At 33.4% G+C, this 25941-nt stretch overlaps 5 protein-coding genes across 6 annotated transcripts; 4 read left to right on the top strand and 1 right to left on the bottom strand.

The window, feature by feature from the left end:
• Window positions 1–3782: 3782 nt before the first annotated feature.
• On the top strand, window positions 3783–4696 carry LOC144845132 (uncharacterized). The gene is made up of 2 exons (XM_078702287.1): window positions 3783–4304; window positions 4498–4696. The coding sequence occupies exons 1-2, from the start codon at window positions 3875–3877 to the stop codon at window positions 4659–4661; spliced, it is 594 nt and encodes a 197-aa protein (XP_078558413.1). The 5' UTR covers window positions 3783–3874; the 3' UTR covers window positions 4662–4696.
• Window positions 4697–4868: 172 nt separating this feature from the next.
• LOC144845700 (uncharacterized) lies at window positions 4869–6527 on the top strand. Its single transcript, XM_078703128.1, has 4 exons — window positions 4869–5034; window positions 5367–5434; window positions 5692–5797; window positions 6324–6527. The coding sequence occupies exons 1-4, from the start codon at window positions 4869–4871 to the stop codon at window positions 6473–6475; spliced, it is 492 nt and encodes a 163-aa protein (XP_078559254.1). The 3' UTR covers window positions 6476–6527.
• Window positions 6528–8001: 1474 nt separating this feature from the next.
• Window positions 8002–16241, top strand: LOC144845131 (solute carrier organic anion transporter family member 5A1-like). Its single transcript, XM_078702286.1, has 10 exons — window positions 8002–8163; window positions 8324–8576; window positions 10534–10939; window positions 11132–11452; window positions 11675–11839; window positions 12383–12584; window positions 12859–12997; window positions 13290–13453; window positions 14639–14703; window positions 15512–16241. The coding sequence occupies exons 2-10, from the start codon at window positions 8409–8411 to the stop codon at window positions 15790–15792; spliced, it is 1911 nt and encodes a 636-aa protein (XP_078558412.1). The 5' UTR covers window positions 8002–8163; window positions 8324–8408; the 3' UTR covers window positions 15793–16241.
• Window positions 16242–17017: 776 nt separating this feature from the next.
• LOC144845972 (sodium-dependent phosphate transport protein 2B-like) lies at window positions 17018–21868 on the top strand. Of its 2 annotated transcripts, none has more exons than XM_078703504.1 (7): window positions 17018–17274; window positions 18347–18514; window positions 18672–18829; window positions 19374–19500; window positions 19614–19918; window positions 20358–20463; window positions 20826–21868. In XM_078703504.1, the coding sequence occupies exons 1-7, from the start codon at window positions 17136–17138 to the stop codon at window positions 21716–21718; spliced, it is 1896 nt and encodes a 631-aa protein (XP_078559630.1). In that variant the 5' UTR covers window positions 17018–17135; the 3' UTR covers window positions 21719–21868. The 2 variants fall into 2 exon arrangements, with proteins under 2 accessions (XP_078559630.1, XP_078559631.1); XM_078703505.1 differs by having other exon boundaries at window positions 17020–17274; window positions 18322–18514; window positions 20826–21865.
• Window positions 21869–22700: 832 nt separating this feature from the next.
• Window positions 22701–25046, bottom strand: LOC144845163 (uncharacterized). Its single transcript, XM_078702315.1, has 2 exons — window positions 24528–25046; window positions 22701–23630 (listed from the first exon to the last, which is right to left on the bottom strand). Exons 1-2 carry the CDS (start codon window positions 25017–25019, stop codon window positions 23439–23441), a joined length of 684 nt encoding a protein of 227 aa, XP_078558441.1. The 5' UTR covers window positions 25020–25046; the 3' UTR covers window positions 22701–23438.
• Window positions 25047–25941: the final 895 nt, after the last annotated feature.

Below are 25941 nucleotides of genomic sequence, written 5' to 3' on the forward strand. Positions count from 1 at the left end.
TGGGAGTTTAAACAGTTTGGAGATTCTCAAATTACCTTATTCTGGAGAATGCTTGATGAAGACGTAGAACTAATTTTCATTTCAATCCAAACGAGTAGACCGATATTGAGCTCAATCATTGGTGGTTAGTTTCTTTTTTAAATTAAATAATTAATACAACGTAACAATATGAGAAAATTTTGTGATTCACCAAAACCATATATCAATAATAATATAAAAATAATTACTTAATCTGCGTTTTTTTTAACCTCCAATTTTATAGAAGTAAATCTGGTTTATTTTTGTAGGTGGATCCTTTTCGTCTGATCAAGGAATAATATTGGAATCATCGACGTCATTTGGGGTTTTTGACGATACGCCGTTTTCCTGGTTGCTTAAGACCGACCAATCTGATGTAGAAGTGTTTGTAGATTATGATTTGTCACCGAAACTTGAAATTCCAACAGATCTTAACACCATGACGAAGATTATAAGTGATCTACAAACCCTATCGCCTAAACTAAGCGCATTGGCTTGGCAGTTACTTTTTGGTGGATATGTTGATTTATATTCTGATCTACTAGCTGCAGCCACAGATTTGAATGTCAGTATAACGAAGTATTTCCAAACTTTAACTCAAACAGATTTGAAAGTAATTGCTAACGCTTTAGCTGAAATACGCATTCAATGTAAAAGAAGTATATTAACTATGTGGAATGTTAATGATGAACTAATTAGCAACACTAATCAAAGTGATTTGCGAAGTGATGATGTACTAAATGTTACAAGACATTTGGAAAGTCTCAGCAATAACATTCTTATTGAAGCACAGAATATTTTCGCTTACGAAAGTACGTCTGGATCTGGTTTTCGCATGATTTCAGAAGTTTGTTTGTCATCACATCTTTGCTTTCCATCGTTAAAGATAGAAGTATTGAATTCTGTGAATTGTTCTATTCCATACAGAGATCTTCAATCGATTTTTCAACCAACACCTGCTGTTTGCATAACAGGAGAATACTCCAATGCGATAATCCTTAATATATTCATCAGTATCCAGACTGGATCACGATTAAATTTAGCTTTTGAGCCTAACAACAACTATTGGCAAGGACGTATTCCAGTGTTTATCGCATTTCTTGGAATTGAACAAAAGACAACTATGCATCTTACAATGACAGGAACCTGTTTCAGTTTTTCTGGTAAACTGTGGGGTCTATATGATATGCTTGGAAATGCTAGTTCTGAATTAAACTCGTTCGAGTCGATGGTAATATCTCTATATGGCAACATTGCAGCTGAAGGGCCATTATCATTAGGAAGAATTCTAAAAAATAAAGTTATTACGTTTTCCCAGAAATCTGCTGACGATAGCGAACAAAGACTGAGCCAAGCTACGCATTCTGTTGAATTAGCAACAACACAATTACAGGATGCTTTAGATGACGAAGCTATACAAAATACTAACGTAGTTGAGGCTAGAAAAAAACATGATTATGCAGTAGAAGAGGTTATGGAAGCCAACATCGCAGTTGAAAGTGCACGACAATCATTGGAAAATGCACGCGAAGATACAAAAGAGGTCGAAGAAAGCTTGAACAGTGTGTGTACAATTACTGAATGCACTGGGGTATGTTTACCTGGCAGTAGAATTGTTACTTACTTGGAAGACGTTTATGCATACGTGCCATATGAATGTTGTAGTAACAGAGACGTATCAACAGTTGTTAATGAGACAACCAGTTGCTGCCGGAGATGCTGGATCTCAACTGAGGTTAAGGGCGGTTTTAAAGTGACAAAGCTTGTTAGGGGTGTTGCAAAAATAGCAACTGGTAGATACGTTCAAGGGACAATACAAGTAGTAAATTCTGTAGGTAAAGGCAGTGAAACGTCGTGGACACTAGGCGAATGTTGTGAAGAGTATCAACAACCTGTTTTAATAACAGTCACGTTTGAGTCATGTAGCACTTGTGTCAGTTATGAAGTCGTTGGCCAGATAGAAAAGATTAAAACCGAAGAAGTTTCTTGCAGTGTACAGATCCCGGATGCCGAATGTGTAAACAACAACGAGCAATGTAGAAAACAGCGAACTCAATTATTTGATATAATACAAAACGTATCTCCTGACCTCACTGTACCAATTGAAGAGTTTGATGATGCTGTTTTACTTGCATCAATTGCTGATGCAGAATTGAACGAAGCTATAATCGAACTCGATGATGCATTAAACCAACAAAAGGTAATATCAGACAAGGTATTGGCGTTACAGAAACATCTTAACAATACTCAAGAGGCACTGGACCAAATACGCATACAGGTTTCAGCAGGGCTAAATGTAAAACAGCACCAAATCAATGGATCACTTGAAAGAAGTTTATACTTCAAAGAACTGACATTTAACATTGACCTAGTTCGAGAAGATATTTCCGTGCTACCTATAGTATGCTACATAACGCTATCATCCACTCCAGTATATATACAAATATTTCTTGACGTCACCAATTTAAATTATACAATTGAAAATGCTGCTCTTTTCATTACGGAAGAGTTGTTTGGTGATATAACAAGATCAATTAGAAGAAGAAGAGACACAAGACACATTGGCCGTCGCATAGAACGTGATGCTACTACCATCATTGAACAGCCACCTATTCAAACGGTAGATTATATTCCAACAAACAAATCAGATATTAATATTACTAGTAACCTTTCACGAGATCAAAAAGTTGTCCAAAATGAAAAGAAGTGCACAGACTATAACAACATACTGGATTTTATTGAAAATTCATTCCAAACACTTCTGGAGATTGTAAATAACAGCAAATCTGGCAATACAGAGGCATTAGAAAATGAAGAGAGATTTCAAAATGACTACTTGTACAATCTATCAGCATCATCGTCACCACATGTTGTAAACAGTAGTGTAATTTCGTATTTGAATTTGACTATGGATGATTTCGAAGACAGCAACTATACAGAACAAGACGATGGATATGAACAAATTGCTTTAACAAATGTCATCGATTCTGCGAAGATAAAATCAAACAACACAAGATCACTACTTGAGATTGATGTGTTATTTGAGTGGGAAACGGTAATGAACACCTACATCTGTAATTGCAGTTGTATGACGGATTGCCAAGGCTTCTACGATTGCCTTACAACTGAATTAAATTCTTTAAAGTATTTGTCAGAAGGTAGAGACATTTATGAAGATGTTGTTGTCCTCGATGAATATATATCCACATTTGTTAGAAGTAATGCATCAAGTGCTAATGAAGCAGAAACAAGTGCGATAATTGTACTTGACCAGGTTAGTTTTCTAAAAGATTATAATGATGTATGCTTAGAAGAACCTGTCATTACTGAACATCCTGAACCAACATTAATAACAACTGAAGGAGCTGTTTTTACTCTGACATGCAACGCTTCTGGGAATCCCTTTCCAACATTTGCCTGGACGTTTAATGGAAACGTGCTGAGTGGCATGACTTCAAACACATTGACACTGAAGCAGGTGAACGCATCTGATTCAGGTACTTATACATGTCAGGCTATCAATGCAGTAACAACAGTTTCGTCACTGCAATGTAACGTCACTGTTGAATTTGCACCGTGGATCAGAGAACATCCGCAAGACGCTGATACTGAATATGGTAATAGTGTAGGATCGTATTTCGATTGCAAAGCGTCAGCTCAGCCACTAGAAAACTACCAATGGTATTTTCAGAACAGGTTGTCATCCGACATGGAACCCCTCCCAGGTCAGAATGTTTCGAGTATTCAGATATTAAGCCCGGGATTTAACCAAGATGGATGGTATATTTGTGAAGCATGGAACAAACATGGGCACGTATTATCGAATCCTGCAAGATTTCAAGTTCTTGGGATATCGATGCCTGAGTTTTCAAGCACTATAACCATCGGGCTTTATCAAGGAACCAATTCCAAAACACCTAATGCATCTTTGGAAGAAACCATTGCGAATGTTATTAGTAACGATGACCCAGAAATAGAACTTCTCAATTACCAAGAGTCCAGTCCACAAGGCAAAACGTTTATAACTCAGATAACATTCGAAATAAAAAGTACTAATGTCACATCCATTGATATTCTGACTGAAAGTCGATATGACTCAGCACAAACGGTCAAATATAAGATTGACAATATCACTGACAAGGTTGTTCAGCTTCAACATTTGCTGAGTCCAGCAGAACTATTTGAACATCATGGTGAAGTAGTGGAAGTAACAACGTTTAATTCAGGTTTGAATGGTCCAATCTGTCCCAACAATCAATACGCTCATATTGATGGATATATCTGTGGTGAGTTGTTTAGATTACTGTATATTATAATTAATCAATGTTCATGATTGAATTTTTGTTCATTTTTCACATTTAACATTTTAAACAACATTTGTATTTTATTTTGGTATCAATAGGCCTAATTATTCGCTTTTTAAATCTCTATTTTGAAAAACAAACACAATAAATAATACGTTTACTTTGTTGATTTTAGTAAACTGTCCACCTGGATCATATCGTGGGAATAATAACTTGCCTGCGATCTGTCAACTATGTCCAATAGGATTTTACCAGCCCCAAGAAGGACAAACGGCTTGTCTGAAATGTGATGGTTACACTAACACTGATGTTGGATCTAGAATCTGCGGTACGTTATAGTTGTTATGTTGTTAAAGTTAGCATTGTATGATGAGTTTTTATAAAATAGCATATTGTTTCCTTGCGTGCCTGATTTGATATTTTATAGATAAATTACCCTATGCTTCTAAAGATTTTTAAAAGGTCAATAATTGTATGTATACAGTATTAGTTTTACATGTTTACAGTGCATGTTATTCACTAAGATACTTGTTAGACATTATTCGTATGTTTTTATCAGTAGATTGTGCTCCCGGATCGTATCGTGGAAATGATGGATTATGTGAGCAATGTCCAAAAGGGTCTTACCAACCTGAACAAGGAAAAAAAGAGTGTCTGCAATGTGATGGTTATACCGATGTTGATGTTGGAGCAAAAACATGCAGTGAAAAAAGTACGCAATAAACCATAGTTTTAATATTATTCACGGTTTGAGCGATGCGAAAGGCAAAGTAAATTATCATTTAGACCTTACAAAGTTTTGGAAGCCGTATATACAAACAAGCCTCCCCGACGGGAAAGGTGGACGGTGGACATGTCCCTTCCTAACATAACCATTGTTGCAGAAACGTTCCTTGTCAGGAATACATTCAGACCGAAAATCGTACTGACACGTTTCACATATCTTGAATAGCATGAATGTAAACATATATACTAAACTATAGACTATAGACCTAAAAAAAAATTTGATTTATATTATATTATATTTATATTATATTTTGCTAGTGTCTTCGAGTACGTCTAGTACGTCACCACTAAACACACCACTACCGAAAGAGAAGTCAACGGCAAAGGTAAATACAATTATTTTCAAACCATCTTGGTTTCAGTAAGGAAATTCAATTTTCTTGGTTAAGATTCCTGTTTTTTCTCTAATATCAGTGATACCGTCAAACGGTACAAAAATACCAAAGGATCATTTTAGATAGAAAATAATCAGTCTACCGAAAACTCACTTTTTTGTGTATACATTGAAACACTATTTAGCTAAATTCATTAACATTTGGACTGGTTTTTTTCTTTCAATTTTAATTTTGTTTTGGTCATAAAGGATGGCAGCAACGTGGCCTACATCGTCGGAGGTGTTTGTGGAGGATGTGTTGTTGTGATCGTGGTATTCGTATTCATCATCCGAAGAAAAGCAAAGACGTACAAAAGTAAATGTTTTTTACCTAGGTTGACAGACATTTATAGTTTTCCCCCATTATATAAATTACGGTTTGACGGCCTGGAGACGTTGGGATTGTATACACTCTTCATAAATTAGATTATAACGTGCAAGTCATTAATGTTTTTTTCAGATTTCAGTGTTATATTGTCACCATGACAACAAATATTTATTTTTGTGTAGAATAGGCCATAATACCACATTATAGTTATTCAATTTGACCAAAAATTGGATCGAAAATCAAATTATTTACCTAAAATAGCTGCAATCTAACGCAACAAAGAGTCAAATGTCTGTCAGACAAAACATTTGTATTGAAGGTAACGTTTTACTATCAGAGTTTTTATTTCAATTGGTTTGTTAAAAAGACATTTCAAAAGTCGATTGCTACTACACACCATATAAGAGCAATATTCAATCATAATTATAGGAATAACACTGGATACGATGATGCAACTAACTTACTGAAAGAATAGTCATTCTTCATAACGTTTGATGCTCATTTGTTTCTATAGTTATGAAGACGACCGAAAATACTGACATAGATGAGACTGGGGATTATATTGAAATCAAGTGGGAAGAAGAAGAGGAAGCTGTGGAAACTCCACAAGGCTTTACGAATATTCAACCATCAAATGAAAACATATATTCAACCTCTGAATTTTAAAAGAAACTATATTGTGTACATCATATACTCATTGATATGAGTTTTTATGTAGTTGGGTTTAAGTGTCCGCCAATTATTAATGTTCATCATAACATTCCTTTTTGATGATACTCTTATCATTTTTCTTGACCGTTTACTAGTGTCACGTAGTTTTTCAGAGATAAAAAAACAAAAGCACGTTATATCTATATATTTATATAATGTACTTAGCTTTATTACGATTAGAAGCATGAATTACCGGTACTTAACAATGTCATTGATATATTTAGGAATAGTCTACTCTACCTTCATATACTTTGTTTAATTGAGATTTTAAAAACTTAAGTTATACTAAATATTCGGCCATCTGTTTTAAGCTCTGTCTACACAATTAAAATTAGTTTTACAAAAAAAAGTGTTCTGTGCCCAAATACGGTAATGATATGACATCTTCATGTTTATATAAGGGCACATTTTGTTGTCACATACAGTGTGATAGTGTAGACAGAGCTTTACACCTGAAAGTCGTATGGAACTAGCCTATATCTAGAGACAATAAACAACCGCATGGTGTGAATAGGTGGTGTTATAAAAGTATATCCTGCGATTTTCAAATGCTACAGTAAAGCGCTTTATTTGACATCCCAAAATATAAAAGTAGAAAGTGTTTGAAATTTTAATACATCTTTGAATAGCCGAATATTACTTGTTACTCAAATTAAGGTAGTATTAGGGGACTACCATTGATTGACTTTCTATCATTATGTAGACAGTATAATACTTTAAGATATGATTTCGTTTCATAATATGCCTTGCGCTTACTTAAATTAAGATAGGTACTCAATTTAGGGCAGTATTACCATTGATTGACTTTCTATCATTGTAGACTATATATATGCAATCTATATACATATTTTCATGATTTATATGATAAAATGTTTGATACAATAAAAAAACCTTTAATTGCCTTTAAATGAAATGCATTAATACTTATATTGTTTATCTGAGCCTTCATTACTGATTTCCGTGCCATAATGTCACACACATTTAAAATCCATGACCGTTTATCACCAGGTTGTATTATTAACTGTGTATGCCTGTCACAATGTATAGATTAGATGCTTGAATGCATGTATGCAAAATAACTTATTATGAATCTAGTTCCTACTAATGGAACCAGGTCCTTGGATATGTCCATACTTTTCGTCAAGATACGCATGGAGGAAAGGCATGGTTTACAGAATAATATTGATTACTTTTTCGACCCAGTGTCGTAATGTAATAACATTCTTACATTATTACATTATGTCAATCTTTCGAGCATAACATTATTTATTATTATAATGTATTATACGGTCGAGGCGGTTATAAGAAAAAGTAATTGTTTTTATACGCCGGTGACATTATTATTAGTATTTATAAAACTATATAGATTCCAATCTATTTAAGCCGTGTATTATCCCTTTTTATACTGGCTATCCGGTTTTATAGAAATGAGCGTGACATAATCGATGACGTCACGTATCTGAAATGCTAATGATGGGAGAATTCACTGGAAAGCTAATAATCATTACGGAGCTACAATCTATATCTGCTCTACTGCTTTAGCCATGTTGTGTAGCATACATCGGGTCTAGTGAATCCATAACCAGCCATTACTTTATTTGCACAATAGTCTAGTCTGGACATATCGGTAGGCATACGTAAACGTAAGTAGTTCATGTACATTACAAGTAGGGTAGGGAGTATAATGCAAACGACTCTATTGTGTTTTTACAGCGGCCTACATATTCCGCCTTATTTATTTCTAAAAGTAACGTTCGTATCCCGGATAATAATGTATTGTGTCTTTGACCATTTATTATGCAGATTCCTTTCAACAATACATCTGCTTACAAGGTTAACACTGTAAATATTATTGTCGTGTCAGTACTGTCTTCGATTGTGGTAGGATATGTGTTCATTTAAAATGGCAGACCAGCATGAAAGATCGGGATTTTCTTCTGCAAAATGGTTTACATTCTGCTTATGCTTGGCATACTTAAGCCATGCCTTCAATATCGGGAGTTTATTCAGCATCATAACGACAATCGAATTCCGCTTCCAGCTCAAGACATCACAGGTAGGTTCTTACACCAGTCAAATAAACATCTGTAGGCCTATATGCCTGTCCGGTGCGTTTTTCTTAAGCTATATATTATAGTATGGTCATTATTAATTTCACATTTTATTCGTATTGATTGGATATTTTTTACTATTTTTAATTTGCTTTTGGATTTATAAATCAAATCATACTGGACCTATTATATTTTGTATTGTATTTAGTTAGGCCTATTATTATTCCTAAATCTAGGACAGGTTATTTGATTGTTATGACTCATGATTATAATTGCTCTTAAAAAATGTTTTAGGCCTACTGTATCTTAAAAAGGTAAGTAACAAATCTCCAATAGCAATATGCGTAAGATGGTTACAAATGCATTTTCTTCAGTTATCAAAAAAAAAACATGTACGAAATAGCAAAATAAGAACAACTGATGTGTCAGCAATTTGATGAATTTAGAAAAAAAATAATATAGGCCTACGTGGGACTATAACGCATTTTGCGTCGGGTTCGTAAAACGAGAATTCTCCTCGTGGCAAACGTGTTACTATAGCACTTTATAGGCCTAAAATGCTTTGGTAAACATATCAGCATTATCAAAGAGTTGTAATAGTTCACCTCAAAAGACTTAATAATGTTCACAGTATGATTAACATAGCGGACAGCAGTACACATTAGTTATTTACACCAATATGCATCGATCTGAGACAACAATTATTCCTCAACTAAGAGAAAACACGAATACTGCTCGATCACATAGCCCAGTTAGAAAAAGATCAGACCTTTTGTTCTTAGGTCTAATGTATAGAGACTCTTTACCTTGCAAACGTTATTTGTTACTGATTATTGTCAATGCTAGTAAAGTCTTAAAATGGCTTCTTTTGATAATTGTTAAAAGTTCTTGTATTACTATTTCAGCAAGCGCTCAGGTTCATCTGACTAGACTGTAATTTTTACTATTTCTACTACTGACTGACTCCCGTGACGAAAGGTGAATAATTACCATGCTACAATATTTTATCAGTTGATAAAGAGTTGTGAGTTATTTTAAAGCAATCTGCATTCTCTTTCACAACGAGCATGTAGCATTTCGTCTGCTGTTCATTTTCATTCCTCTTCCCACATAATACCCTTTATTTACCATGGTGCTATCACGCGATACACATCAGTTTCTATAATAGAAATTTGAGACATCAGCCATTGTCAGGACAATGTGCAGAACAAATAATAAAGCTATTTTCTTATTCTATTGTCCATTTTTCAGTTTTGGGTTTTCGCTTACTAGAAAAACTATTTCTTGTCGCCAGTCGGCATTGTATTATCGTAACTATTCTGTGCAGCATCCTTTAGCTGCACTAAACATAATTTTATAAAACATGACTTTCGTTTTTTACGTGTTTTTGTATATATATATTTTTGCATTTTTAAATGAATGTGAGAAATTCCTTATATTTAAATACATATAAAATAAACATAAATTAGAGTATGTTTTTAAATAAGTATTTCGGATTATTTCACATTAAAAAAATAAATACCCGGTTTATATATACATATATATATATATTGTATATCACTTATGTTTTACATTTCACCTGAAGAGTGCGGCCAGCTACATGCTGGTCGTACGAAACAAATTTGTAGTGATTAAAACAATGAAGTAACCAAGTTTTCTGCTGTTATTTTATTTATTTATGCTCTACCTTAGTATTGAGCACTCTATCCTAACGGTCTGATAACTTCAACCTGAATATATATATATTGTATGTATATATTGAACACATTCATATATAAAACTTATTAACAGACCATATAATCTCATTAATATTTTATTTCAGGGAGCATAAATATTATGCACTATTAAATGAAATTATTGTTTGGTATTGCTAAAAAGGTTTTTAATTTAATTTAAGGCATATTATTTACATTTACCAATAGATTAACAAAATAGGCATTAATAGTTTTACAATATTCACAGGTGGGAGTAATAGCTGGCATGTACCAAGCAGGTATTCTGGTAGTATCCGTATTTGTAACATATTTTGGCGGGAAGCCAAGCAGTCACAAGCCTAGATTGGTGTTTGTCGGGTTGATTATTGCAGCGATAGGAAGCTTCATTACGGTACTATCACACTTTATTGTAGACGAATATGACTACAGAGTAAGGGAGGATTCGAACGTATCAACCTGCCTTGTGGAACCACTTGCTCTTAACGATGGTTGTACTACAATTGACTCTAACGAACAAGCAGACAATAGACTGGCCTACGCATTGGCAATCATTGGTCAGTTTTTTGTTGGAGTCGGTTGGACATTCGTAGCAACACTGGGGTTGGTTTACATTGATGATAATGTTTCAGAAACAAAATCAGCATTTTACTCTGGTAATGTACCGTATTATTTTGTGGCTATAAATCAGCATACTATCCCCTTGCAATATTATTAACATAATGTTATCCTTTAGATTTATCACCGTTAAAGCCTGGAGGAAATATAACATCTATAGAAATCAATATGTTGCTGTAATTTGAATTGTATTAATATGCTTATTTTCTTACTATTCTTTTTTTTTTCAGGAATTGCAAATAGTATGTATGGACCTGGAACAATTATAGCTTTCCTTGTCGGCGGATTTTTTCTTATACTCTGGGTAGACTTCGACAGTGTTGATACCTCGATGATTACTATCGATGATACTGATCCACGCTGGGTAGGAGCATGGTGGATAGGTCTTCTAATCGGTTCTTTTATGTTCATTGCCTCGTCAATTCCCTTTTTATGTTTCCCAAAGAAGTTACCGATATCTTCGTCTGAACAACATAAAGACAGTAGTAACGTTCAAAACACAGAGATGACACTAGCTGGTGAAGTTGTGGCTATGAAAGAAAAGGGAAAATGTAAGTTTAGTCCAAATTGACTGAAGATTTATCCATCATCGTATACTTACATGTGTTATGATCATAAACTAACATTTATCGTAGGCCTACTTTCCCTAATCAAAAATATTGAATTAAAGAACTTCATACTGCATCTATCTACTCCTGCTGACATGATCATGTTTGTACTCCAACTCATGCCCTGCTATTACTTCTACTCATTTGTTATATCATTTGTTTCAGCATTGGGCAAGTCAATATTGGCTGTATGTTCGACACCACCTTTCATATTTGTTGCCCTAGCAAATGTTACTATATCTGCACTGACTGCGGCAATTGGTAGTTTTACACCAAAGTTTTTTGAAACTCAATTTGGACTTACTGCAGCCGATGCCAGTATTCTGACGGGTTAGTATACTTATAGCGTCGTTAATTAAATAACTACAAAGAACCCATGTTTTCGATCTATTAGAGCATCACTTTTAAAACAAATTCTGTTTGTTTACAATGTTGGCTCATATGTATGGCATGTTAGTATACAAATAATGAATGTTTTTGAGTGAAATGGTACAAATAATGGCATGAGGTGAATGATGAAAGGTTATATTTCAATGAAGCGAAGCCGAGTTGATATATAACCTTTCCATTCACCAAATACCATTATTTGTAACATTACACGAATATAAAACATTAATTATTTGTTTTATATAACATCTAAATAGATTCCTTCCTATTTTCGCTTTTCAAACATGGTGTTTGTATTTACAATATAGAGTATATACACTAATACGACTACATGCCTACTATTCCATGGAGTTTTTTTTATGTCGCCAACAATATTTTAGTATTGCTGTCGTTTTTTTTAAAGGAATGTATAATCAAACGTGTATATAATAGTCCTACATTATTTTATAAGTTATATAACAAAGTAAATTTGATTTCTTAATTTAGGCTTGATACCGTTGCCAGCATATGGTATAGGAATAGTTATTGGTGGTTATCTGGTGAAGCGATTCGAATTAAAAGCCCAAGGCATCGCATTGCTTTCTCTCTTGTTAAGTATATGCGCCACTGCATTTGCTTTAATAACAATGTTTCTCGGCTGCAGCCCGAATAAACTTATTGGTGTCACTCACGACCTACAACTAAATGAGTAAGTCTTTTGTTGTTCATTCTGTATTTTAAGGACTAGATTATTTTCTACACGGTTAAGATAAATACCATAAACATGGTTAAATCATAAGTGGATTTTTTTAACCAAGAAAGCGATATTCCCTAATTAAACTAAGGAAATAGTATAAACTGTTTACCTGGATCAACGAGTTTATTGGGATACGAACGGAAATTATGTCATAATTTAACCAATACTAAATTAAGCATTGATTCTCTCAGTAGACCATAATTATGTAAACTCTTCCTTTTTTAAGATTAGACGGAGTTTCATTAACTTGGGAATGTAATGCTAACTGTAGTTGTGCTGAAAACCAATATAAGCCTATCTGCTTAGAAGAACGAAATTATTTTTCTCCCTGTCACGCGGGGTGTATTAACGAATACTCAAATATGGTAAGATTTTGTCAAATGTATTTTCTCTTACAAATTTATTTTACAGAAACATCATTGGCTGGGATAACTACCCTATATTTATTATTCCCTCAATATGCAACTCGCACATCATCGTTTTCGGCGACATATGTCATACATCAATGTGTGGTGTACCTAATATAGTTAGTATGCCTACACGTGATAATTAGTACAACGTCTGATCTTGCAAAGTTTCTTAATGCAGCTGCAAAGTTCATTTCTACAATCGTGAGGCTAACGTTTATCTGAAATCATGGTTGTATTTATTTCTTAGACATATAGCAACTGTGGATGTGGTTCTTCAAGTCAATCGAATTTAGCCACAGAAGGTTACTGTGATAATGAATGCAATACATTGATTCCTTTCTCGTTCATTCTCTTTCTATTGGTAATATCGGTTGCTGCCCAAGAGATGCCACAGCTTATGTTGACTTTTAGGTAAGGTTATACGTATTTTATGATGCAGGTTTTTAAAAGCGTATGTTGAGAGGGTAAATAGTTTAGTTGCCTATGGGTGGCCAAATTAAAAATTGGAAAAGTATGTTGATCTGTTCGGTTTGTGTGTTTGTTTGTTACTTGGCCAAATTGAAAATTGGCCAAGTATGTTGATCTGTTCGGTTTATGTGTGTCTAGCGCTCATTTTGAATAGAATGACTCCAAAATACTACCATACATGTCGCCTGGTGCAAGGACGACACTGCCCAATTTTGGTGAAATTCCGGACCACGGTCCCAATTCTGGACCACTTTTTAGAATTATTTTCAGACCTGCTAGTGTAGGTAGGACAGAATTTTCACAAGCCGGTGAGCAGTCTTAAGGTAACAAGTAAAATTAAATTGTATTTTCTCGAGAACTACTTGTCCAAAAAACTTCATTTTTGTACAAGAGGCAAGAGTTATAATTTGTGATTTGTAATTTTAAAACTTAATTAGATTTAATATACACAAATTTCCCGGAGAAATCTTATGTAGGAGAATGTTACAATAGGCGGAGGTATACACTCTCGGAGTTGCTTTCTAGTTGGAAATGTGTCCAGCGTCAGTACCGAAAGTTTGTGTCGGCAAATTCTCAGATATACGAATACATTTCCAGGTTCAACAAACAATTGAATGCAATTTTCAAACAGGAATCGTTGACGCCATTGCTACACAGTACCAAAACAAGGCCCAATCAGGGATATCTAAACATACATTTTTCCAATTTTCCCCGTTGCGTTTTGGATTGGAGACCTCTGGTACTCGCGTCGGGTGTTGTATATACCGGAGATTGATAATGTAATGATATATCGGACTAGCATGTGATAGGCTTATTCGAGCCTATCTGTACCATACTGATTGCATACTTAGGCAAGATGCTTTACTCTCATTCCCGGCGTCCTTCGGATGGGACGAAAAGCCGTTGGTATCGTGTACATAGTGAATGAAAGAACTTGGTACACACTATTTGAAAAGAGTAGGGGATCGTCAACTGGTGTGCTGATCTGGTAGGCTAATCTGGTAGGCTGCCGCGCGTCCGCAGATGACTTAATTCGAATTTCCTCAGTTTCCAGTTCCTTTTTTCCTTATACCTTTTTAAACCTTACATAATGATATTCCAACATGTTGATTTTTATTATTATCATAGGAGTGTACCAAAAGAACACAAATCTTTGGCACTAGGAATCCGGTACATTTTAATTGGAGCACTTGGTAAGTTGTGTATAACACGTAGAATTTTCAATTGAATTATGTAATGGGATAATAATAATAATAACAAGGCCATAAACATGGCTGCAGCAAATTTAAGTTAGTGTTTACTGACCCACCGACCGATCAACCGACCGACATAGTGAGCTGTGTAGAGTCGACTAAAAAATGAATTAAATGACTACGTAAGCTCTGAGATATTGGTACACAAAAAAGGTTGTTGGACATTGGTAGTGGTTTGCTTAATCACTCAAAACACGACCAATATTGGACATTACTCCTACTATTTAGACAAACGCACAAGCCATGCCAATAGGTAGGCAAGCCAATTGGTAGGCAGGCCAAGTGTAGACAAAGCCTATTATTACTCATAATGCAGACCTAATACAGTTTAAAAAACATAAGGCAATAAAGGAAAGCATGATAGTTTCCACCACTCCCAACCAATATTAAATTGCAATGTTTTGTTTTGGAAAAATTCACATTTCACTAGCTCTCCCTGAGTTTTAAAAAATAAAATAGCGTCCTCTATCTGATGATGTATTGTTTTGTTGGTGCCCTCTATTTTTATTCACACTTTTACCTGTTTAAATAATGATGATATTTTGTCTGAACTTTATTTTATCTCTATTGAAACAGAGACACAGTCTTAATGAGATGTGCAACAAGTATACAGTAAATAAATAAATATATATATATAAGTAGATATGGATTTATATAAATAGATATAAAGAACAAATTACAAAATATCTGTCAATTCATTTCGTATGTTTATTTTTAAATGTCCCTTTTCTTTACAACCATAATCTAGGTATTATTCCAGCACCTATTGTTTATGGATCACTGATTGACCTGACGTGCCTCTCATGGAACGAGGTCTGCGGTGAGCGAGGAGCGTGTTGGGTATACGATGTTGAACTATATCGATACTACTACATAGGATTATCGGTGTTTATCCTTGTGCTTGATTGCCTGTTTTGTTTTCTTTGTTGGTTAACAATAAAAAGAAACGGCGCAAAGGGTGAAATTGAAGACACTGTTTGTTTGGCACCTAGTGCGGACAACGCAGCATACATTGGCGAGCAAATATGAATTTAAATTTCTTTATTAAGTCAATGTTTTTTACTATGCATATTTTAATGATTTTAATTGTATTATATTCATTGTATATTCATATTTTATCTTTCTATAATATTTAACTAGTTCTAGCTATATCTGTCGGATTAGATTCAGTGATTATTAAACATTAAATATTACATTTTGACTACACAACTAAACAACAATAATTGAATGCAATAAACTGCGATATAGAATGTTTTAATAAATGAGAAAAAGAATGCAAATTTTAAATAATAAATTAATTAAGACCTGTTTTCTAAATTAGTAGTAATTGTTTTGTTAATTGTTGCCTAAAACTACCTGTCGACGATAAAATTATTTCAGTATAGAGCCGTATGTTTACAATCACTGTATGGCTAATTGTATATAGGCCTGTGGAATTTTTTTTATCAATGCGGAAATAAATCAGATATATTTTCATAGATTTGGGCAGGCTTCTTTTTTTAATAGCTTCAGTATATTGATGCCACCCGTCAAAAAAGAAAAAAGAGAGGACACGGAAGTAAAATATTTTGTAGTATGACACAGTGATATGGTCGGATTTTGATTTAGTTTAGAATGTAGGATCAAAATACAGAATTTATGTTTTGTGCGAGAGAAGTATGAAGTATAGTCCCTACAAACGTTTAATCATGCAAAATAGGCCTACTATTAAAAGTGGGTTGTAGTACTAGGCCTATGAAATAAGGAGTTGCATAATTATACTTATATTTGAAATCTGTCCACTGAGAATGATAAAACAATCACCCAAACGTTATACATATAGTACTATAAACTCATAGCATCACCGTCAACATAAATAGTCATGAATTGGAATAATTTGGTCATAGTGTACCACGCTATCACACCCCACTCATCATTTAAAAAAATAACGAAGTAGTTTTGTGTACATTATTTGTAGATATGTTTTGCTGGGTGGTTCTTGAAAGATAAAGTAGCATACCTATATCAAAATAATAAGAATAAATATGTAATTTGAATATGTAATTTATAAAAAGTTTTTAGAAAATTGTTGGTTTTCCCCTTTTAGAGTAAATGAGTTACTCTCTGTGGGTGATTGAATTAAGAAAACGATTCACTGATATGAAAAACGACGGGTGGTAGACGGTGTCTGATGTCGTTGGGCCGAATATTACTTCACTCGCATGCGTTTCTTCCATGATCCAATGAGGATGTTGTAAATTAATTCCTCATAGGTTAAGATATAATGCTGTGTTTTGGAAATTAGAAAATGTGAAAAATGTTGAGGTATAACGTGTGTTGATCATGATTGGTTTACGAAAACATTACTTGGCCGTGGGGAAATAACATTATCCATGAAAACTTCCATCAGACAACACTATACTATTACGGAGATGATATGTTCGTGCGTCAAGTTCTTCCAAACGAAGTTATCTTTAGCTTTTGGACATAACTGTTTTAGAAAAACGAGGTACAGACGCTTCCAAGAACATGGTTAGTAGTAATGTAGGAATGAGTTTAACATCTCTCTCTTCCCGGGTAGAACAGTATTTTAGTTTATTTTATTTTGTCTTTTGTCTATGTTAAATTGTAGTTAAGATATCGTGAAAAAATTATTGTTTGCATTATAGGACACACCGGCCTTATTAGAAGGCAACAGTTACCGAACTGTATTTAATATTAGTTGTATAATGAGGTTTAATAATATGTCATGTGTATTCCTTAGAATGCCATTTTATGTAAATTACTATACTTCGTCTTGTAGAGTGAATTGTTATCCCTCTTTCTAAACCCGAAATGCAAGTAACTGAATTAAACTAATTAGCAACACCATAGAACAACTTAGAAAGGAACCCAAATCCTCTCACATGTGAAAATGTGTGTTTCACGTGTAGTGATCATGATTGGCTAATGAGAACAAAAGGTATTTTCATTCACAATAACTTCGGCTGGTAGGAATTTCTTTAGATTTTCGATTATTTACCTACTGATAATACCCACATAAGGACATTTTATTCTAACAACCTAGCTTTAGGAAAGTATTGAAAAGAGACCAGACAAGACAAGAAGATGGTAAATTTTCAATTATTCTTTTTGTGTCTTATTCTGCTTTTAGTTTTAAATAACAATACATTCTGTTGTTATTATTTAGAGTTGTTATTATTTAACTAACTAACAATACCATAGGCATTCGTTTAAAACAGTCTTCGAAAGAGGTGATACAAGAAAGATGGTAAGTTGTATGCCTATAGTAAGTTGTTTGCCAACAACAGGCGTACATATTAGTATTATTGTTAGACAGTGGTGTTTCTTTACTTGTCTGCCTTTTAAGAGCATATTTTTCAATTGCAATAATGCTTCAAGTAAGTTTCTTTTTAAAATTTAAGTAGGCCTATGTAATCGATTGGTGTAAGGGATGTTGAAATGGCGGGAAGCCGCCATTTTTCAAACCATGAGTCATTTACGGTAGCTTATTCGTCTGCTATGTTCATCGTCATTTTGTTTAAATACGTTTAAACCAACCATAACTTCTTAACACAGGAGAACCGAAATCCAAGTGTCGTAGAACTAGATAACGTCGGCTATGTACCGAATGAAGACGAACTTGCCAACAGTGAGAAGAAAGAAAGTAATGTCAACACAAAAGAAAATGTTAATAAAGACAAAGATGAGGAGGCAGATCCCTGGCTAGCAGTTCTTCCAGAAATTGATGATAACCAGGAACCCTGGAAATGTGAGTTTTATCAAATTAACACAACGTTACCTACTAAATTCCAGTTTTGTGCTTCAACTTTATTTAAGAAAAATTTCCAAATGTAAAATTTCGTAAAAAAATAGCAACGAATTGTAATCTATACATTGTTTTAAATTCACATTACAATATTGATTAGATCTGGATTGTATGGACAGGATAAAACGTGTTGCAAATTATGTATGGCTTTACGTTTGTCTTCCAATATTATTCATCGGATTTCTGTATCTGTTCATCTGTTCACTGGATTTCTTAAGTTCTGCCTTCCGTCTACTGGGAGGAGAAGCAGCAGGAGAGGTAATTACTTCATATTTTTCATAAAAGCCTACTTATGATGTCATACCTGTTCTGCGGGTGTATTACCTCTCAATAGAACATTCATGTTTAACAGTACAGTATTTTATTTCATTTGATTAAAATTTCAAATTTACAAATTAAATTGTAAATAAAAAAACACAGCAAGAAACAAAAAAGGAAATAAACTACACAAAACTATTATAGATATATTTAAAAAAAACATTATATCTACCAGATTAGCCATGATTATTAATGAAAGGATTGTACAAATTTGAATTGAGCATTACGATTCGTGTGAACAAAACACAATATAGTAATTACATTTTTATTGATCTTTTGCTTTGCAAGAATTCTATAAAGTGACAATTATCGAACAATAGTAAAGTTCTGTCTTAGTTTTCTGTTGAAAACACACCCTCTTATTATTTCTAACAAACTCATTTTATAGACATATAATGTTAAGCTGAATATTATCTGTTTACCATAGTTGGTGCTGATCATTAGCGCTATATGCCAATTATTATGTTATTTAATTTATATTCAGGTAATTTCTGAAAGTGACATTCTATCAAATCCTGTATCTGGAGTAATGATTGGAGTGTTAGTAACTGTCTTAGTTCAGAGTTCAAGCACATCAACATCTATTGTTGTTTCCATGGTTGGGGCAGGAAGTAAGTAATTTACTAATATTAAATTATTTAAAAAAAAATCTGACACAACTATTCCACTTACATATTCTACCATTACTACATAATTCATAAAGCCTTATGATTTTATATTTCAGTTCTTGAAGTCAAAATAGCCATTCCTATTATCATGGGTGCCAACATCGGAACTTCGGTTACAAACACTATCGTTGCCCTTGGCCAATCGCGAGACAGAAATGAATTTCGACGGGCATTTGGTGGCGCTACTGTGCATGATATGTTCAATTGGCTTACAGTAGCAATCCTTCTTCCTATCGAGTGGGCATTTGGGTATTTATACAAGTTATCAGAGGCGATTCTACCCGAAAAGCTAGACAGTAAGGAAATTGAAATTGAATTGCTGAAAGTTCTTACCAAGCCATTCACGAAATTAATCATTGAGGTAGGTCGTCTTCATACTTTTGTTTAATTTCATTATAAAATCAATTGTTTGTTATTTTTATATGCTTTTATTCTTCCACTGACATGGAGAAAAGAGGTCATAGTTTGCGGCACTCGGAGACTGCAACATTTTTCTTTCTTATGTATGTCCAATAACATAAAAAGAAATTGTTTATAGATATTGTTTATTGTTTAAAGATTCAATTTAAACTTACATTACTATCATTATTATTGTATGATGTTAATACTTTAAGTAATATATTTTTGAGATTGTTGTAAACACAACTGGTATTTATCTTGTCATACCATCATTATATATTTTTATATGAAAAAAACACTGCAATATTGGTATATATGAAGACTTTTACAGGTTCGACAAATAACAGTGGTCAAAATGAAACACTACATTACTTATTGCATGATGTTAATTTATGTTGCAGGTCGACAAAAAAGCAATAACAGCGGTCGCAACCAAAGGAGAGGATGAAGTGATTGATGTTCGAGTACTAAAAGTTTGTGACGACGGACCTTATAATGTAACACCTTGTAAGACCCTCTCTACTTTTTTAATATAACTTTTTTGAGGCGATGATCCCTCTCAAAAAGTTCCCGCATATTGATTTTAACATAAGGGGTAAATTGCACATGATGATAATGTAATAAATAAGTGCATTAACACCACGGAGAAATAAGTTCCATGTCCTAATATTTGCTAAAAATAGAAGTCTATAATTATATGGCAGCCATGACCCTTTGAGAAAAAATAAAACAAAGTAAATTCGTACTAAACGTTAAGCCAAATTCATTATACTGGTTTGAATTGGGATGGAATGACCCACTAATCCTAATCCGATTACAATTTAGCTTAGTAAGGTATTGTATGAATAATTTGTTTTTTTTTTCCTCAGGTGAATATGAACATCTTTTTGCCAACACATCTCTTACGGATTCACAAGCTGGTGTAATAATGTTGTTTGTATCTCTTTTCCTGCTCTGTTTCTGTTTATTTGTCATCATCAAAATTCTGCACACAGTTCTTCGAGGAAAAATGGCACATCTTATCAAAAAGTTCATCAATGCAGACTTTCCAGGGAAGCTGTCATTTTTAACCGGATATCTGGCAATCTTAGTCGGTGCTGGCCTAACTTTTCTGGTTCAAAGTAGTTCAATTTTTACCTCCGCTATAACTCCTCTTGTCGGAGTTGGGGTTATCACTTTAGACAGAATGTACCCACTGACACTCGGTGCCAACATAGGCACAACTGCCACTGCAATGATTGCATCCTTAGCCGCTAGTGGAAACAAACTGAAACCTTCAATCCAAGTGGCTCTATGCCATCTTTTCTTTAACATAACTGGTATCATTATCTGGTATCCTATACCTTTTATGCGTCAAGTACCAATATCTTTGGCAAAATCGTTAGGTAATACAACTGCTAAGTATCGTTGGTTTGCCCTTTTGTATCTGTTACTTGTATTTTTTCTATTGCCAGGCATTGTTTTTAGTCTCTCGTTGTGGAGTATTTGGGCACTTGTAGGATTTGGTTTGCCAATTCTCATCCTGTTCCTCTTGATTGTAATGGTCAATGTCCTACAAAATAAACGCCCGGGATGGCTCCCAGTTATTTTACGGGATTGGGAATTTCTTCCACAATGGCTTCATTCTCTCAAACCACTAGACCGCATTATAACCAAGTTATTAGAAATTGTATGTAGATGTTGTTACAACCGCGATGTTGAAGAACATGTTGGTGGAGAAAACAGTTTAAAAAACGCCTTTGTATCAGTTGAAGTAAAATAGGTTAAGTAGGGTCTAGTTTATCTAAGGTAAAGATAACTAAAGTAAAGATAATATCGTATATTATATTAGTTCAAAAAACGCCTTTGTATCAGTTTAAGTAAAATAGGTTTAATAGAAATGCCTAATTTAACTAAAGTAAAGATAACTAAAGTAAAGATAACTAAAGTAAAGATAACTAAAGTAAAGATAATATCGTATATTATATTACTGTAGTTCAAAAAACGCCTTTGTATCAGTTTAAGTAAAATAAGTTTAATAGAAATGCCTAATTTAACTAAAGTAAAGATAATTAAAGTAAAGATAATATCGTATTTTATATTAATAATATTTTTTAATTGGGTGATGGTGAGTAGTTTATACTGATACAATTATAACTAACATTGTTATTTTATTCAGTCAATTTTAACCAAATTAAAATGCATATGTATGATACAGTTTTATACCGCCTTAAATTCCGGGAATAGCCTATACTGCTATGTAGAAAAACAGTATAGAAACCCTAATATTACTTTTATCAAATAAAAGTATAAAATACTAGACATTTTAATTTGTTTCGTAATTGATTTTCTGTATGTAGGGCCTAAGCCTATATTTGATAATAAATATTTGTTTTTAAGAAATTGTTTTCATTTTTTTAGGAACGATTTTGATATCCCAACAAAACCAACTACTTTCAACTTAATTTACAACTTTCAGCCATTCCCACCAAAATCTCCAAATGGGTTACATTACTAACTCACACCTATCCATTCACGTTTGCCCTTTCAACTGATTTTAAGTAAATTTTTGCTTGTGAATCCAGATTATCTTCTTTTACTACTTGTGGCCCATAATTATTTTCTTTATGAATGAAACAACAACGTGAAGCAAATTCGTTTGGTAGTGTACATTTTATCATGGAAAAGTACATTTACAATTGTAATTGTACTCTTTCGATATTGATTTTATTAATCTTACTGATGACTTTTCAAAACCTTGGGAACTTAACAACATAGGCCTAATGCTCGAAGAGTTTTAAATATATAAGTAAATATATATGTACATTTATATCAAACATAATGATAATATTATTGAAGAAATAGGAAGGACAACTCAAAAGGACAAACAATGTTTACTTGCTAATGATATTTGGAAACAAGAGTTCCTAAATATAGAAAATGAAAATAAGAAGTTTAATGTTAATGTAGGGTAAACAACACGAGATTTCCAAAAGACCAATCTAGATTTAACCAAAACACATTGTAGGTCTTCCAACAATTTCTGTATGTATTAGACCTATTTATAATACGATTTTTGATATTTGAATATTACGTCAGTGTTTCAAGTTAGCAAGTACAGCTGATGTGTTGATTTTAAACCAGATGCTTAGAGATATTGTTTCCTAGTATTTGTTTTCAATCAATTGTAGGCCAACACCTCCCTGGTATATACAAAATAATCAATAGAATAGACGTCAGAATTGGAAATTTATATTTACAAAATGAAAGCTGTTTTCGGCTAACAATAAGAGATTTATAAATTCTTTTGATTGACACTTCCAATAGTTTATATATCAGATATTTTGGAGAGAGTTCTTCTGGTAAAAAAATATGATGATGAAATATTTGTATAGGATACCAAAAAAAGGTCTTATGTAATATACAGTTCAAATGTTTTAAACGCTGTTTACTTTCCGGCGGAGCACCGGCCCTTATCCTAGCTATTACTCCAATTAGGCCTACTACAGAGTTTTATAAGCTGCACAACAACCCACAACTATCGTTCCTTCAGTGATGAGGTTTGTTTCTGGCTCTACAATCAGTGCAAATACATCTCTTTCTTTTTCTGAACAACTAACGCCATTTACAAATCGTGACAATGGATAAAGACAACTTTCCTGTAGTATGTACTGCTGAAGATTTTTGTCTGGAAGCTGTGAATATAATTAAATATATCGAATTAATATAGCACAGTGGAAAGTTTTCTTTTATTATTTAATTTTTATTTTCAATCTTTATATTAAGATACAGAACCGTAACTATAATATAGAACATAATTATATAAAAAATATGCTATATATAAAAGTATGGTAGTAATAAAAACAACCTCACCTTCTCAACCATGAATATTATTTGGTTGTTATATATTGTAATATTATGCAAAAACAAGCCCAACAGTGGAGAGTTTTCTTTTATTATTTAATTTTTATTTTCAATCTTTATATTAAGATACAGAACCGTAACTATAATATAGAACATAATAAAAATATTCTATATATAAAAGTATGGTAGTTATAAAAACAACCTCACCTTCTCAACCATAAATATTATTTGGTTGTTAAATATTGTAATATTATGCAAAAACAAGCCCAACAATTGTACATTTAAACCAAGATTGTTTCTTGTTTGAATAATTTAAGAGTTTCATAAGTATGTTGTTTTAATACGGAAGTCTGTTTTAGTAATATTACTGTAGATAATATTATATGATGTTGAATTCCATAGCGTAAAAATGATTGTAAAGATAATATTCTGTAGGCCTAACCCGGTCTACTGATGAATATACGTCCAAAATCCTTATTGCTTTGGTTACAATACATATACTCATCGCTACTTTGGTGAGTGTACATGTATTTTTTTATTCTAAATATTATGGCCTGTCACGTGTGTTACCAATAGCCTACATCATTATTTTATTTCAGCTTGATAAAATAACAAGTTACGTGATTGTCTATGTACATAAAAAGGGAAGGACATGTTAAATTATTCATGTTTATTAAATCTAGAAAAGATAAGAAAAAGAAAAGTAAAAGAACAATACAGTTAAATACCTGTACAACCTGAACAAACTTGCCATCTGTGTTTTTTGCCAAAATGAAAGTGTCATAACTGGAAACACTTTCGCATACCAACGCATCAATAGTACTTCTTGCCATCCTACTGTGTTTTTTAGTTATGTCAATGCTTTCCTTCTCACGAAAATACGAACCATATATTGCAATGACTTCTGCTTGCTGTCCCTCTGTTAATTCAACCAGCGTCGGTTGATCTGACAAATCTGCCTTTGCCACATTATGTTTCCGAATCTGGTACGTTTGGCGTTTTGTTAACTTTATACCCATGCGACGCCGTGTTTGCAGTGAAGCCGGGTCAGTAGCACATTGTACCGTGTCACGTTTTCCACGATGGCCACTGGACTGGATCATTTCAGCGGAATCCCGTATGCTGAATCCTGATGCCGTATGTAGAAAAAATATCAGCAGCCATGACATCAGGGCAACTGATATGAAGAGACGTAAGCAGGCTGAAGCGTGTTCAAACATGACTAAGTTGAATATGATTGGATAAATGACAATTACTAACGTTTAGTGTAGGCTTACATAAGGGAATTGGGTTAATGATAAGTTTCATTGGTTTCATCATTTAAATAACCAATGTATTGGTCAGTAGGCCTACATTGCTTCAACCTGTTGTGCTTTTCATTGGAATATTTACTGGAAATAAGCATGATAAATAATAGGGAATAAAGGGAATAATCTATATGATTCGGTTATAGTATTTTAATCAGGGCGTTGTCAATAGACAGGACGAATATGAACTATCCACAATTACATATTTATGTATCTTTTACTGGAAGTTAGAGTCATCCTGTCAAGAATTCTACTACATTCTTAGCTGTTAGGCCTAGCGAAGTCTTGGAAAAAAGTAGGCCTAAAATATTATTAGGTTTGAGACTTCCACTTCAAATTATTATTATTAAAACCGTGCACATGAGAAAGAAAGCAAATTGTACTTCTACTTGTGTTGTTAAGTGCATGCTGAAGAGTTCGGTTATGATAATTCGCCATAAATGTATGAAGACCAAACAAAAAGAATAAAAATTAGTTTTGATGTCAGCGTTAAAGCATTTGTATCATTGTTGCGGTTTGGAGCATACATTATTTTATTCTTGATGCGATTTAGTTTAGTTTATCAGAGTAAATAATACAATGTTCACACATGAGAACAGTACATGTAACTAGTAAAATATTGTATGAAAATGTCGTTTTTGTCAATTAAGTGGGGGTATGTGTGATGGGTTAATCACAGTAAGCCCTCTTTTGTTGTAGTTGAGAATTTATACTTATTAGTCAACGTTTATACGGACCTCTTGCGGAGGATGGGGATACTGAGACTTTTTACAAAGAAATTATTTTATTGACATTTTAAAACTATATACCTTTAAACAAAATACAGTACAGTATA

This window comes from Antedon bifida, chromosome 6 (genome assembly GCF_963402885.1).
Source record: "Antedon bifida chromosome 6, ecAntBifi1.1, whole genome shotgun sequence".
NCBI classification, from domain to species: domain Eukaryota; kingdom Metazoa; phylum Echinodermata; class Crinoidea; order Comatulida; family Antedonidae; genus Antedon; species Antedon bifida.

Coding starts and splice junctions, on each gene's coding strand:
- LOC144845131 (XM_078702286.1), top strand. CDS start 8,409: ATGTGTTCATTTAAAATGGCAGACCAGCATGAAAGATCGGGATTTTCT. Junction 8,577..10,533: donor TCCAGCTCAAGACATCACAG/GTAGGTTCTTAC, acceptor CAATATTCACAG/GTGGGAGTAATAGCTGGCAT. Junction 12,998..13,289: donor TTAACGAATACTCAAATATG/GTAAGATTTTGT, acceptor TTTATTTCTTAG/ACATATAGCAACTGTGGATG.
- LOC144845972 (XM_078703504.1), top strand. CDS start 17,136: ATGAAAACTTCCATCAGACAACACTATACTATTACGGAGATGATATGT. Junction 18,830..19,373: donor GAGGAGAAGCAGCAGGAGAG/GTAATTACTTCA, acceptor ATTTATATTCAG/GTAATTTCTGAAAGTGACAT. Junction 19,919..20,357: donor TCACGAAATTAATCATTGAG/GTAGGTCGTCTT, acceptor TTTATGTTGCAG/GTCGACAAAAAAGCAATAAC.
- LOC144845700 (XM_078703128.1), top strand. CDS start 4,869: ATGTTTTTATCAGTAGATTGTGCTCCCGGATCGTATCGTGGAAATGAT. Junction 5,035..5,366: donor AAAAACATGCAGTGAAAAAA/GTACGCAATAAA, acceptor ATATTTTGCTAG/TGTCTTCGAGTACGTCTAGT. Junction 5,798..6,323: donor AAAAGCAAAGACGTACAAAA/GTAAATGTTTTT, acceptor TTGTTTCTATAG/TTATGAAGACGACCGAAAAT.
- LOC144845132 (XM_078702287.1), top strand. CDS start 3,875: ATGCCTGAGTTTTCAAGCACTATAACCATCGGGCTTTATCAAGGAACC. Junction 4,305..4,497: donor TATTGATGGATATATCTGTG/GTGAGTTGTTTA, acceptor TGTTGATTTTAG/TAAACTGTCCACCTGGATCA.
- LOC144845163 (XM_078702315.1), bottom strand. CDS start 25,019: ATGTTTGAACACGCTTCAGCCTGCTTACGTCTCTTCATATCAGTTGCC. Junction 23,631..24,527: donor AGTTTGTTCAGGTTGTACAG/GTATTTAACTGT, acceptor TTATATTCACAG/CTTCCAGACAAAAATCTTCA.